The 13,371-nt window shown below is 38.7% G+C and overlaps 1 protein-coding gene across 1 annotated transcript; it reads left to right on the forward strand.

The window, feature by feature from the left end:
- Window positions 1–875: 875 nt before the first annotated feature.
- LOC137241667 (kelch-like protein diablo) lies at window positions 876–12,599 on the forward strand. The gene is made up of 6 exons (XM_067769172.1): window positions 876–1,354; window positions 1,509–1,605; window positions 8,259–8,495; window positions 8,562–8,668; window positions 10,842–11,493; window positions 11,566–12,599. The coding sequence occupies exons 1-6, from the start codon at window positions 1,190–1,192 to the stop codon at window positions 11,973–11,975; spliced, it is 1,668 nt and encodes a 555-aa protein (XP_067625273.1). The 5' UTR covers window positions 876–1,189; the 3' UTR covers window positions 11,976–12,599.
- The last annotated feature ends 772 nt before the right edge of the window (window positions 12,600–13,371 follow it).

A 13,371-nucleotide genomic window follows, 5' to 3' on the forward strand; every position in this document is an offset into this window, starting at 1 on the left:
TTAACGCGATTATGATGCATTTATTCTTCGTATCTCATTCAAAATAAGATACTACATAGTAATCTTATTTCATCAGGGGAGGAAAGCATGCGGAAGTGAGCTGTTTGAACAAACTTGACCGATATACACCTCGACTACAACATCCAGCATCAGCTGTGATCGTCAACATCTTGAAATACGATATGGTACGGGATGTTAAAGCCATATCCAGGTACATACATATGTCAAGAGAGTTTCACTTACCTGGGGTTCAAATAGTTCACAACCTTTGTATTGTCTAATGGTTGGATTTGTATTTTCTGTGAAGCCAAAGGTGGAGAAATGGTTGGGGACATCTTTTCTTAGGAGCAGTATTTACATTATTTTTTGTATTGAAGAATAAAATTTTAATATGTACATATGTATATTTTTTCTGAACTTCATGATTAAAAAAATGTGAGTATGTGAAAAAAATAAGATCTTCAATGAAAAGTAAAATTTTAACAAGTATAAAATTCATTATTCAATCAACAACGATAGTCAGAAAAAAGAGAGAGAGAAAGCTGAATGAAAAACGATTAAAAATTTTTGATCTCCTAAAGTAAACACATTTGATTCAAATATGATTCCAAAATGTGATTGAAAAGCTATATTCAGTTTTTGATTATCAAAAGTATTCATATTTGATTATTGCTTTTGTTCAATTGTATGATAACTCATTATTTAGCCAGAAAGAGTAATCAAATTGTATTGATATATAGGAAATTCAAAACTTAATCACCTAAATGCTGAGTGGGAAATAACTGTTATCTTGTTTACGAAACCCATGCAAGAGGTGGCGCTACTGCGCATGCACGAAATTATTTGATTTGTTGACTGGCATATGTAATGGAAAAACGTGTAAAGAGGAAAAGTATGCAAAATATTGTTTTGCAAAATCTTATCCAATTAAAATGCATAAAATCCCATTTACAAGTACAATCAATGATCAGGAATAAATATTTTGCGCTAAATAGAAAATCAAATGCAGCTAAGTAAAATAGATATTCAGTGCAAAATTTGGCGCAAGCAGTTTTCAAAGCAATAAAAAAATCAACAGTACAACAATACAACAACAGCAAAAAAACGACAATAACATAAATTACACGCAGTAATAATAATAATAATAATAATGCAATTTGAAGTAGGTGCCATAATTTATTGATAAAAAATGAGTGGCGCCGATTGCAAAGGGGGCGGTACTATTTGTGATGGCGGCAAAAGAGAAGGCGCCAAAGGTAGCGGCTGCGGAAAGGCAACAACTGCAAAATCTTTGCAAAATGAATATGCTGACGCGCTATTGGTGCAACTTAACAAATTTCGTAAAAATGAGCAGGTAAAGTATATACCCAGTTGCAAGCGGAGGCGATATTTTATATAAGAAAAAATTATTTGATACTAATCAGTTAACAATAACCTTAATTTTATCAAGTGACAAGTCAAAAAAAAAAATCTATTCAAAACCATTTCTTTTTGCATTTACTTTACAGTTCACCGACGTTTGTTTGATTTGCGGTGATGTACGTATTACGGCTCATCGTATGCTACTCGCTGCTGCGAGCCCTTACTTTCAGGCAATGTTTGGTGGTAAGAGATTTCTATGTTTATTACTGAAGTAAATAAATCGAACAGCTAGTACAGCTAAATTGTAATTTAAAAATAAGTGTTAGGTTAGGTTCAGAGGGTGTGCGTGGGCGATACCCACACTTCCACTCGGAGATATTTTTGTCCATTGTGAGTGCCCTCAGTAAGTACAGGGTGGCGGCAAATTCGCTTAGCCCCATTACCTCCTACCGGTCCTGAACGAACCATTTGCTTTCCCTGATGAACCAAAGAAGAAGCGAGACGTCCACCTTCCCAACCTCTGCCCGGCTGTCGAAGAAGCGTGAGCCCAGAAATCTGAGCCTTCTTCTTTGAAGCGCTGGACATCGTCAGGGAAAGTGGTAGATCGACTCCTCTTCCTCCTCATCCTGACAGCTTCTGCAGAGGGAGCTTGTTGGTATTCGCTACCGACGGAACGACCTGTGATGACACCCGTAAGTATCCTCACCGCAGATTTGTTCAGTTTGAGAAGGAAGCTGGTGCCCTTCCTATCCAAGCATGGCCATAAGGACCTTGAGACTTCGCAGTCAACCCTATTGGTCCATAGCAAGTCCGTTGCCCTGTTCTCATATTCGACGATTCTCCCTAGGAGACAACTCAGCGGCGGTCGGACGGAGCTGTCCACCTCACTTATGTCTAAATCGGAACCTTTCCTAGCCATCTCATCCGCGGGTTTATTCCCTTCAATGCCGCTGTGCCCAGGGACCCAGCAAAGGGAGACTTTGAGATGACTCATAGAAGCCAGAGAGGTTCTACACCTCCGCGCGATGTCCCATTTTATATGCCCTTAAGGCGGTTTGGCTGTCACCAAAAATTGTTACGTCGGTGTTGGAGACCGCGCTATCTTGGAGCAGCTTTGCCGCTCTGTCTATGGCATAGACCTCGGCTTGGAATACACTGCATGCGTCAGGAAGTCGGAGTGATTGCCTTATCTGTAGATGTGTCGAGTACATCCAAGCTCCAATTCCCTTTTCCATTTTCGAGCCGTCGGTGTATATTCTGATGCCCCTGCCGTTGTCTAGGCCTACTTCCCATTCCTCCCTTGAAGGATATCGTATGTTCTGAACCGTGAAGTCGAAAACCGCTGTGATGTGGTCTGTTTTGGATGTTAGGTCGGTTATTATTCCGTCTAATTGCCACTTCCTCATATCGTCCAGAGTCGTCTCGCGTCCGTGCTTAGCTGTTTTCCACATGTTGGATTATCTTAGTCGTAGAGCTCCTCTAGCGGCTAATTCCTGCACGAAGACTTGTAGAGGCGTCAAGTGAAAGATGACATTTAGCACTTCCTGAGTTGCGCTGCTCACGGCGCCTGACATTCCCAGGCATGCCAGCCTTTGTACCTTCCCGATCCTCTGCTGATTACTCTTTTTGTCTAGCACCTTCCACCAGAATAGAGCTCCATATGTTAGTATCGGTCGAATGAGTGTGCTATACATGCCATGAATGACATGTGGTGCCAGTACCCAGTTCCGCACAAAAGCCCTTTTGCAGGCGAAGTATGCTGCTAGAGCTTTCTTTGATCTCATCTCAACGTTCCTTCTCCAGCTTAACTTGGAATCGAGCATAATTCCAAGATATTTTGCTTCAGAAGATAGGTTTAACGTTGTGCCGTTTAACCTCGGTAAGTATCTTTGTCTTTGTCGTGAACAGGACAAGTTCGATTTTTGTTGGGTTTACCCCCAGCCCATTTTGCCTTACCCATTGCGAAATGTCGCAAAGTGCCGATTCCATGAGTTCGCTAATAGTTGGCAAGAATTTGCCTGTGATCAGAATCACTAAGTCATCGGCGTATGCAACTACCTTTCTTCCTTTTCTCCTACCAATTTCAAGAATTTTGTTAACCACCAGTATCCAGAGAAGAGGCGATAGCACCCCGCCTTGGGGGGGGGGGGTCTCTGGTGGTAATTTTGCCGATAGAAGTAGTCCCTAAAGTCGCGTTGACAACTCTACTCCTAAGCATAAAATCGATCCATCCAACTACAGGGCTTTGGGTTCCATATTGTGTAAAGCCTTGCAGATGGCCTACGTCTGCACGTTGTTGAAAGCGCCCTCAATGTCGAGGAAAGCTGCCAACGTGTATTCCTTGCAGCTTAGTGAGCTCTCGATGGCACTGATTGCCTCATGAAGGGCACTTTCAACTGATTTGCCTTTTTGGTATGCATGCTGTGCTGCATATATCTGCCAGCGATTGGCATTGTTTCTAATTTGTAGATCGATAAGTCTCTCCAGTGTTTTAAGTATAAAGGAGGAGAGGCTTATTGGTCTATAGTCCTTGGCTTTCGAGTGGTTAAGTTTTCCTGCTTTGGGAATGAAAACCACCCGTACATTTTTCCAGGCTTCAGCGGTTTGTCACCGCCCAGTTGAAAAGGTTGGCCACATCCCTTAATTGTGGTAATCTAAAGTGCTTCTAATGAATTCTAAAAAAAGGGGTACTTAATGAAAATTTCTGATTTACATAAATCCCGCGCGAGGAAGTATTTCTAAATTGATTGTTAAATTAAAAATTTGTCTGATATGTTTGCGTTTTGCCTTTTTCGACATAGTACAATCACAGTTGTTCACACCTGGCTCGTTAGTCGGCAGCTTGTAGTTTTTTTGTGGGTGTTTTGGTTACCTAAATTGAAATTTGATCATTTAACAAAACAAAGTAAAAAGTAAGTTTTTGATCCTAGATAGCACACAAATGGTCACTTTTTGATTTCAAATCCGATTTTTAAAATATATATGGTACTAGAAGTCCCGGCAGACGTTGTTCTGCCCTAAATTTGGCCTATCTGCATACATTTTAATAAGCTTTTTCCGTCTGACTCTGCCCTCCCCCACCTCTTCACTTTTTCCTAATCCTTTTATTCACTCCTCCCTCGGTCTTTTTCGCTTCATCTATATCCATCTTCGTCTCATTCTATCTCTTTCTCAATCTCCTTCTCTCTTTTCTCTTCTCTCAATTTCTTCTCATTCTTCTACATTTGCCTGTCCCAGAGGGTGGTATGTATTTTATTCCAGTCGCAGTCCCACGCCGAGTCCCCCCCCCCCCCCCCCCCCCCCTTCTCGGCGGGCCTGGTGATGTGCTATACTTGATATCATTCGCTTTAATATTTTTTATTGATAAACACGTTGTTTAATTAAACACCAACCGATTAAACGGAAGTACATCCGCACCACCTGAAAATGTGAGTGCAGGTGCGTATACGTTACATTTTATTATTACGTATAAATAAATAAAAAAATTTACAATAAAATAATATTGCGACTATAAACTGAGATATAACCTATCCTATATTTCAAGTTAGATCGAACTACATACGGAGTGCAAAACAAATTCAATTCGGTTCAGTAGTTTAGGAGTCCATCGGGAACAAACATAGTGACACGTGATTTTTATATATTAAGATTATTTTGGTCTTGATTAGCTTATTGACGCGAAAGCAATTGCCAAATGATATGCTGCCATCGTTGAACATACACTAGCGATTCGTCTCTGAGGCGAGAAGAACGTTCGTTTCGTAATAGAGAATGAGGCGGTAAAACAAATAAGTGTGTCTGAGTTTGGGTCTTACCGAAAATTATTCACTCAGTTGAGAGCTTTTAAAATACAGCTTATGTAGTTTTTACACTATAATGGAGGTGTTATTAATCGATTTTTTCCAGTTTTATTAGAATTATTCCTATTGAAAGAGGCCATATAGAAGCTAAACGAGTTTTCCCACAATAGAACAATTCTTCTTCCGGTTATAGCTTCCAAAACATAGAGGAATGGTTTGTCAAATAAGGGGCGGTGTCATGCCTCTTTTCAAATATTTTTAATCACTCCATTTCCTTGTTAACATCGTAGCTTGGAAGAGCGGGCCCATTTCAAGCACTTTTCTCTTTTTTATAATCAGCGTGCTTTGCACACAGAGTATATTAACTTTGGTAACATAACGGTTGGTTGTACAGGTATAAAGGAAGCGAGATAGATATAGACTTACATGTACCAAAATCATTAGTATCGAAAAAAAATGTATTAAGCCATGTCCGTCCGTCTGTCCGTCCGTTCACATGATAACTTGAGGAAATATTGAGATATCTTCAGCCAAATTCGGTATACGGACTAATCTGGACCCAGAATAGATTGGTGTTGAAAATGAGCGAAATTGGACGATAACCACGCCCACTTTTGATGCATATAACATTTTGGAAAACACAAAGAACGTGATTATTTAGATTTAGATTTATTTCTTCTTACAGCTTATACTAAGCCTAGCTTATATCTATATATAGTAATTAATAAATAATCTAAATTAAGTTATTTATATGAGTCTATTGACTGCCAAAATGGAGTGAGAGATAGGTAGCAGACGAATGACACCAACGCAAGGATTGTACCAGTTGTATCTGACGCTGTTAACGTATTTAAAGTGCGAAGGCGACATCTGAACGGCGATGCATTTATTAGGTTGAGTGATGCGTTACAGTGTGCGCTTCGGCTACTTTTTGTATACGTGGGAAAGCTTCCTAGTGCCAGCGTAGAGTACTCGGGATGTATGCAATGCTATTGGTGATTCGAAAGTTTGCCCACCTTGCACTAGAATGGCAGTGTTCTACAGTAATTGTACAATTTGTGTTTAAATTCCCTTATGTTACTAGATTTTACTTCATTTGGTAATTTATTGTAGAATTTTAGTTCTTTAGTACTATACAAATTACATTTGTCTGCTTCTGTTCTATAAGCTGGTAAGTTAAAATCATTCCTTCTTCTTGTATTTACGGAATGATTATTTCTTACATATTTTATGTTACTTTTCAAATAATCAGGCAAGTTGCCCTCTATTATGTTTCTAATAAACTTCATCGTATGATAAAACAGTATCTGTTTAATGCTTAGCCAATTTAGAGCGGCGAGCATATCTCTGATAGGTGCGTCATAGCGTTTCCTAAGAACAAATCGCATAGCTCTGTTCTGTTGCTTTTGCGGTTTGTAAATTTGGCTATCTCTCATAATGAAGAATAATGTTGGACAATATATGAAGTGAGGTTCGATTATCGATCTGTAAACCATTACCTTGTACCGTCTACTTAAGTATTTGCAGGTTCTATGCATGAAATATATCTTTTTGGCTATTTTCCCAACAGTGTAATCGATGTGCTCACTAAAGTTGAGTTTATCATCGATTTTTATTCCTAAATACTTGAAAGTACTGACTTTGTCAATTGCTTCGCTGTTTATATTTAGAAGTGGTAATTCATTGTTTTGAAAATTCCTTCTTGATATAACCATAAATTTTGTTTTGTTTATATTCAGTTTCAATCTATTCGAGCATTACCAATCATATACTCAGTTTAAGTCTTCTTGTAATTTTCTATATATTTCAGTGATATTATCTCCACTAAGCATCAACAATGTATTGTCAGCAAAGAGTTTAATATCACAGTACTTTAGAGAATTGGTTATATCGTTAATATAGATATTAAACAGTATAGGTGCTAGGACAGACCCTTGCGGAAGTCCCACAGGCACCTCTCTTTTTTCTGACAGGGATGATCCAATTACAGTTCTTTGACTTCTCTTCATGATAAAGTCTTGGAACCATTTTAGCTCCGTTTCAGTAACACCTATGCTATAAAGTTTTTTTAGCAATAAATTTTAATCGATAGTCTCAAAAGCACGTTTTAAGTTAGTAAATAATACGCCTAGAATAATGAAATTGGATGTGTGGACTGATATTGAAATTTGAAATCATTTTTGAAAATGGGCATGGAACCGCCCACTTGTGATAAAACCAATTTGATAAATATTATTGATCATAAATCAAAAACCGTTTACCCTATCATCACAAAATTCGACAGAGGTGTTGCCTTAACTATAATGAATGCTTCAAGGAGAAATTAACGAAATCGATTAAGAACCATGCCCACTTTTATATAAAAGATTTTTAAAAGGGTCGTGGAGGAATAAGATAAGCTATATATTTGCAAAAAAGAGTTTTCTATCAATGGTGTTTTATTTCCGAAGTCGAATTATAACAAGAAAAAGCAAAAAATTCAAATTTCTGAAAATGGGCGTGACACCGCCCCTTTTTTGACCAAACAAGTTTCTCTGTTTCAGGAGCCTTAACTCGAAGAATGATTAATAAGACTCGATGCACATATTTTCCTTATTTCCAGAAATATTTCTAGTAAATATGGACGGGATCGGTTAAAGCCCACGCCCACTTTTATATATAAAGTATGTTTGAAAGTGTCGTAGATTGAAATAATAATTTAATCTTAGCGAAAAATATTATTATAGTAATGATATTTCAACTACCAAGTTTTATTGTTAGAGGAAATTGGGAGACATTTTATTGGGTTGTGCCATGCCCCTAAAACCTTAGTTCGGGTGTAACCTAACTTTATATACTTACCGTAAGTTTCACTTGTACAGTCGATTTCAGATAAATTACTTTTTCGAATTTTGCTACAAGGGATTTATTTTTTTAGGCTCTAGAAATGTTTTGTAATGCTTGATCGTAATAGGGGCGTGGCACCACCCATTAAAAAAAATGTGGCTTCTTACTTGTGAAAAATATGGGAGAGCCTTATAGATGCTTTGATGATAATAATACTTTTTTTTTAATTGTCTCATACTAATTTTTATTTTAATCCATTTAATCGCCCAGGCAACTTTCCCGAGAGCTCACAAAAGGAGGTGCATATACATGAAATGGATCCGCGTTGCTTAGAATTGGCTGTGGATTTCATTTACACAGGGCATATTGATAATTTTTTTGATTGCGTGCAGCAGCTACTCGAAACCGCGGCCTTCTTACAGCTGGAACATTTGCTCGATTTGTGTACGAGATATATGTGCGCGCAGTTGGATGCAGATAATTGTTTGGGCTTTAAACTTTTCGCAGGTAAAATTCAAGTTAAATATGCATAATATGCTTAATATTTTTTTCCAACATTACTTTCGATTTCAGAAAAGCTTAATAATTTCCCACTGTTGGATTCGGCCTGTCAATACATCATTTCACATTTCAAGGAGGTGGTACTGAGTGAAGAGTTTTTGGAGATGTCTTACCATGAGGTATAAAACGACGATGATCAGCCTGAACCTTGCTTTACCTACACATTGTTTCAAGAATGTTTCTCCCTTTCCTTCTACCTTCTCTTCTCCCTATACTTCTTCATCCGCTTCTCCATCTCCTCTTCTGACTCTCCCTTTCATTCTACTGCCAGTAATCCTCTCCTTCTCCCTCCCTCTATCCCTCTCTCCGTCGAACCATAATTGCGATTGCAAATTTCGGGCCTCCCCTCCCTTCTCCCTCCACTTCTTCGTCACCTTCTATCTCCTCTAACTCCCTTTCTCACTCTCATTTCATTTTAATCCCTGGATTCCAGTATTTTCGATTATCATCAGCGCTAGGCCTCCATTACGATGGGAGACTGCACAGATTGTACGGATGATAAAAAGTGAATAGCAGCGAGCAAGCACATGTTCTAAAAAAGGCCTCCGTTAAAATCCCCATAGAACCTGTACCCTTTTCAGCAGTAGAACGCGTTAGGTCAAACTAAGTGGAAACCTGTAGCATTAAGCTCCGTTGCTTCAATACTTCTAATAACGTTGACGTCAGCTTTGGTTACATTGAAAATGTTGGAATTGCGGAGACGTAGTTTTGACCAAGATAAAGCCTTGGGAAATACGGATAAGTCGAGCCCGACATACTTTGGTCTACTTTTGCAAAATTGGAAATTCACCATTCCATCCTGATTCCATCTCGTTATCCGCAGCTACAAAAGGAACGTTTTCCAGTCTATTGAGAGGCACCACACGTAGCCTAGATGGACAGTGAGCAACAGAAGGCCCATCAGGGAATAAATGAGACTACGAAACTGCGAACTCCATCTGGGCCAAAGTAACGACTTGACAGCTTGGATATTCTAAGTCCTGGTACTCAGATGATACCAATCTTAAAATGTTAGCTTTAGTCGAAGTGGCTTCAGCGAGGGGATATACAGGCCAGTGACATTGGGCCCGTTGGAATACCACCAAAAGGAGCCTTACACTCCCTCTTCGAACTATTTTAAGGGCTTGACAAAAGCTAACAATCTAATCTAGAACTAATCTTAAAATAGTTCGACGAAATAGAAAGTGAGGTCAGGCATTCTCAAACCATTTCCGGTCGTACCACTGTTGAGATCAGAGCCTTTGTTACCGCTTAATTGTTCAAGTATACGTTAAACTCTCGAGCCACAAATTCTTAATTTCTAGACTTCTGCTTGTGAGACACAGAACAAACCCCGTAAAACGTCCCTTTTGACTCCGAGCCATCTGCGAACGTGTATACTACCCCATTTAACTCCCCCTCTCCATTCCCTTCTCGATGGGAGCTTGTGCTGCTCGAGATTTAGCCTAATTCAGAATGTTTGATGGCGCGAAATCAGAGAGTTCACAGCCATATAATGATATCTGATGAATGCCCGGGTGGCTGGCGTTCACCGCAAGATCTACCTAGTATATAATGAGCCTTTTGCCGAAGACCATTATACAGCGGCCCTGTAAACCCTGTTTAACACATTGACGTAGCTTCTTTTCCAGAATATCAGTTAAATATTAGACCTTATCAACAAGTGATAGATAAACCCTCTAACCTATAGAGGTCCTAAAGCAGGGATCTTATCTCATTTCGTTTTACTAGGAATGACAGCCAATCCACACGATTCAGCTTACCTAGTGAGTGTGTTTAGATAGCCCGAAAAGTAATCCGCTGGGTGTGCAGAAATTTAGAACGAAAAATTACACTGAAGATGGAATAACGCATAAACTGGTATGTCTCCAAACCAAATTCGACAAGGGATGGCGAAAAATGTAACCAATATGCATTCGAAATTTACATCTGATCAGGATTGATTGGTGTCCTGCGTAGGCAGCCACTGGCTGTGAAGTCCACCAGAAGGTCAATACTAATAGACCCACAATCGGGTCACACACACGGTAAAACGTGTTCACAGGCTGAAGAAGACGTGACTAAGAGCAAAAGCTTGAGGTAAGGAAAGATGTGAGGGTTATAATACACATAATTATTCTCTCCATGGGGCATTTCCAACTAGAAGGCTCCCTTTTAGGAGCAAAACAATTATGGGCCATTTTGAAAATGAAAGCTTTTGAAAAGAGTCGTATTTCTGCTTTCTTCGTTTAGTAAATGACAAAAAAAAATATTCTGTTAAGTTTCTCTTTAATTACCTGTATTCTCTTTCAGCTCAGCAATATTTTGACCAACGACGCACTTTACGTTCACTCCGATGACGCCGTGCTCTGCGGACTCACACGTTGGGCTGAACATCGACCAACCGAACGTATACCAAATTTAATGCCACTGCTACGCTACATACACCCCGCTTGTGTTACAGCGGAAACAGTGCGCTCACTACACATACTCAAAGAAAACGAGGAGAGTGAAAAGTGGGTGAGTGATGTTTTACAAAGCGCCGATACAATGGAATGGCAAATATTTGTGCTGGATAAAATGGGACGTACACCAGATTTACAACGTTACAACCTAACATTTAATGAATCTACACCGCTACAACCTTTGCCACGCCCAGCATTTGCGGTGAGTTTAACGGCGCACAAGAATATTTTATATGCGCAAGGTGGCAGTGTGGGACGCAGTACACGCGATTCATTCTATTATAATATTTATCGTGATCAATGGCATAAATTGCATCGGCTTCTAATGGAGCGTTCACATCATCGTTCGGTTGTATTGCATAGTTGTTTATATGCGCTCGGCGGCAATACGTTACAGGGTGCAACATGTTCGGTAGAATGTTTAAATTTGGTAACGAATAAAGCGACTTTTCGCGAGAACATGTTGGCCAAACGCAATGCAATGGGTGCAGTGGTGTGTGGTAAGTTGAGAAAGGGTGTGTTGAGTTAGTGCTATTTCATTTGGTAAACCATTTCTCTCTCTTTTTCTAAAGAAAATACTCTCTATGTGATGGGTGGCGAGACTGACCATCGTTCACTTTATTCGGTGGAACGCTTGGATCCGCGTGCTGGTCAATGGCATGAGATGCCGCCTATGCGTGAGGTGAATAGCTATTGTTCCAGTGCAGCCATTGGCACCTACATTTATTGTTGTGAGGGTCTTGGTAGTTGTATGGAGCGTTTAGATTTGCGCGCTAATCGTTGGGATGTTATTAATTTTTGGGAAGAACGTGAATTTTATGAAATTTTTGCGGTTGACGAGAAATTGTATAGCGTTTCGGGTGATTCGATTTCGTGCTATGATGAGACCGAGAATAAATGGCAATGCGCTTTTAAATTTCCTGAAACACGTGAATGGGATACAGCGATCGGTTTGCAGATGGTTAGCTTTTTAAAAGTTTAAAGAGTAGAATAGCGAATTGAAAAGAAAGTAAAGAGGCAAAATGTTTGCTTAGCTATTTTTGATACTTCCAAAGTTCGTGTGGGCTGTTAAGTCAATTTGTGATGTGCTGTGTAAAATAAATGTACTTTTAAGTGCAATTAACATGTATATATATAGGCATCTAGGTTATAAGGATTATTATATATACAAGAAAATTTCTCTACTAATACCTTTATGTACATTAGGTTGAGCCAAAAAAACATATATGCGCACTGTTCGCAACAATATAATTTTTGATTGTATGTTTTAATATTATTATTACAGGGTGGGGCAAAGAAAATATTTTTGTTCCTTTTGATATTGTGAAAATATTTTTCAGGACATCCACAAAGGTGAAAAGGAAAAAAAAAGAAAAAAACTTCAGCCTTTTATTTTACTGTTTAGAGGTGATTCTAGTTTTTAAATGAGTCAACTTAGCAAACAATCGTTTTACAAATTGTTTGCAACCGTTAAATTTATTATAAGAATATGCATTAGGGTGGGTCGATTTGTATGGACGAAAGTTAACCCAGATCGCTCCATCGATTTTTCGATAGGATTTGGGCTCTGGAAAAAAATTTCATTACGCATACCCAAAAAAATAATTTTCGAGCCTGCGAATTTTAATTTTTTTGACTTCTCGACTTTGATTTTTAAGGTTTTTTCATGACCTACTAAAAATTTGCATATGTATACCCTGCCCGACGCAAAAATGTCCGCTAAAAACGTTGTCGATAACAGTTTTTTGAAAATATGTGAGTAGTTCCAAAAAATATTTTTTTTTTTCAAAAAACTGTTATCGCCAACGTTTTCAGCGGGCATTTTTGGGTCGGACAGGGTATACATGAAAACTTTACAATCAAATGAAAATTTTTTTAGTAGGTCATGAAAAACACCTTAAAAATCAAAGTCGAAAAAAAGTAAAAAAAAAAGTTTCACCATGTGATTCACGGTTCGAATCCCGGTGAAACCTTTGATAATATTACAAAATTTCCTGATGATGATTACGTTGGCGGTTTTCGAAATGGTTCCATCGTAATATGCCAGTAAATGTTTCTTTCTTTTCAGTTTCTCTTAGAAAACATAATAATTGAGGTGTTAAGCTCATAAATTCGTAAATATAAGTGTAAAAAAAAATGAGATTTCGCAGGCTCGACATTTTTTTTTTGGGTATGCGTAATGGAACTTTTTTCTTGAGCCCAAATCCTATCGAAAAATCGATGGCGCGATGTGGGTTAACTTTCGTCCATACAAATCGACCCACCCTAATGCATATCCTTATAAGAAATTTAACGGTTTGCAAACAATTTGTATCGAAAAATCGATTGTGCGATATCGGTTAATAAATCGACCCAGTCTAATATGCGTAGCTAGTGAT

The sequence above is a fragment of the Eurosta solidaginis genome, chromosome 1 (genome assembly GCF_040869045.1).
Source record: "Eurosta solidaginis isolate ZX-2024a chromosome 1, ASM4086904v1, whole genome shotgun sequence".
NCBI lineage: Eukaryota > Metazoa > Arthropoda > Insecta > Diptera > Tephritidae > Eurosta > Eurosta solidaginis.

Coding starts and splice junctions, on each gene's coding strand:
- LOC137241667 (XM_067769172.1), top strand. CDS start 1,190: ATGAGTGGCGCCGATTGCAAAGGGGGCGGTACTATTTGTGATGGCGGC. Junction 1,355..1,508: donor AATTTCGTAAAAATGAGCAG/GTAAAGTATATA, acceptor TTTACTTTACAG/TTCACCGACGTTTGTTTGAT. Junction 8,669..10,841: donor TGGAGATGTCTTACCATGAG/GTATAAAACGAC, acceptor ATTCTCTTTCAG/CTCAGCAATATTTTGACCAA.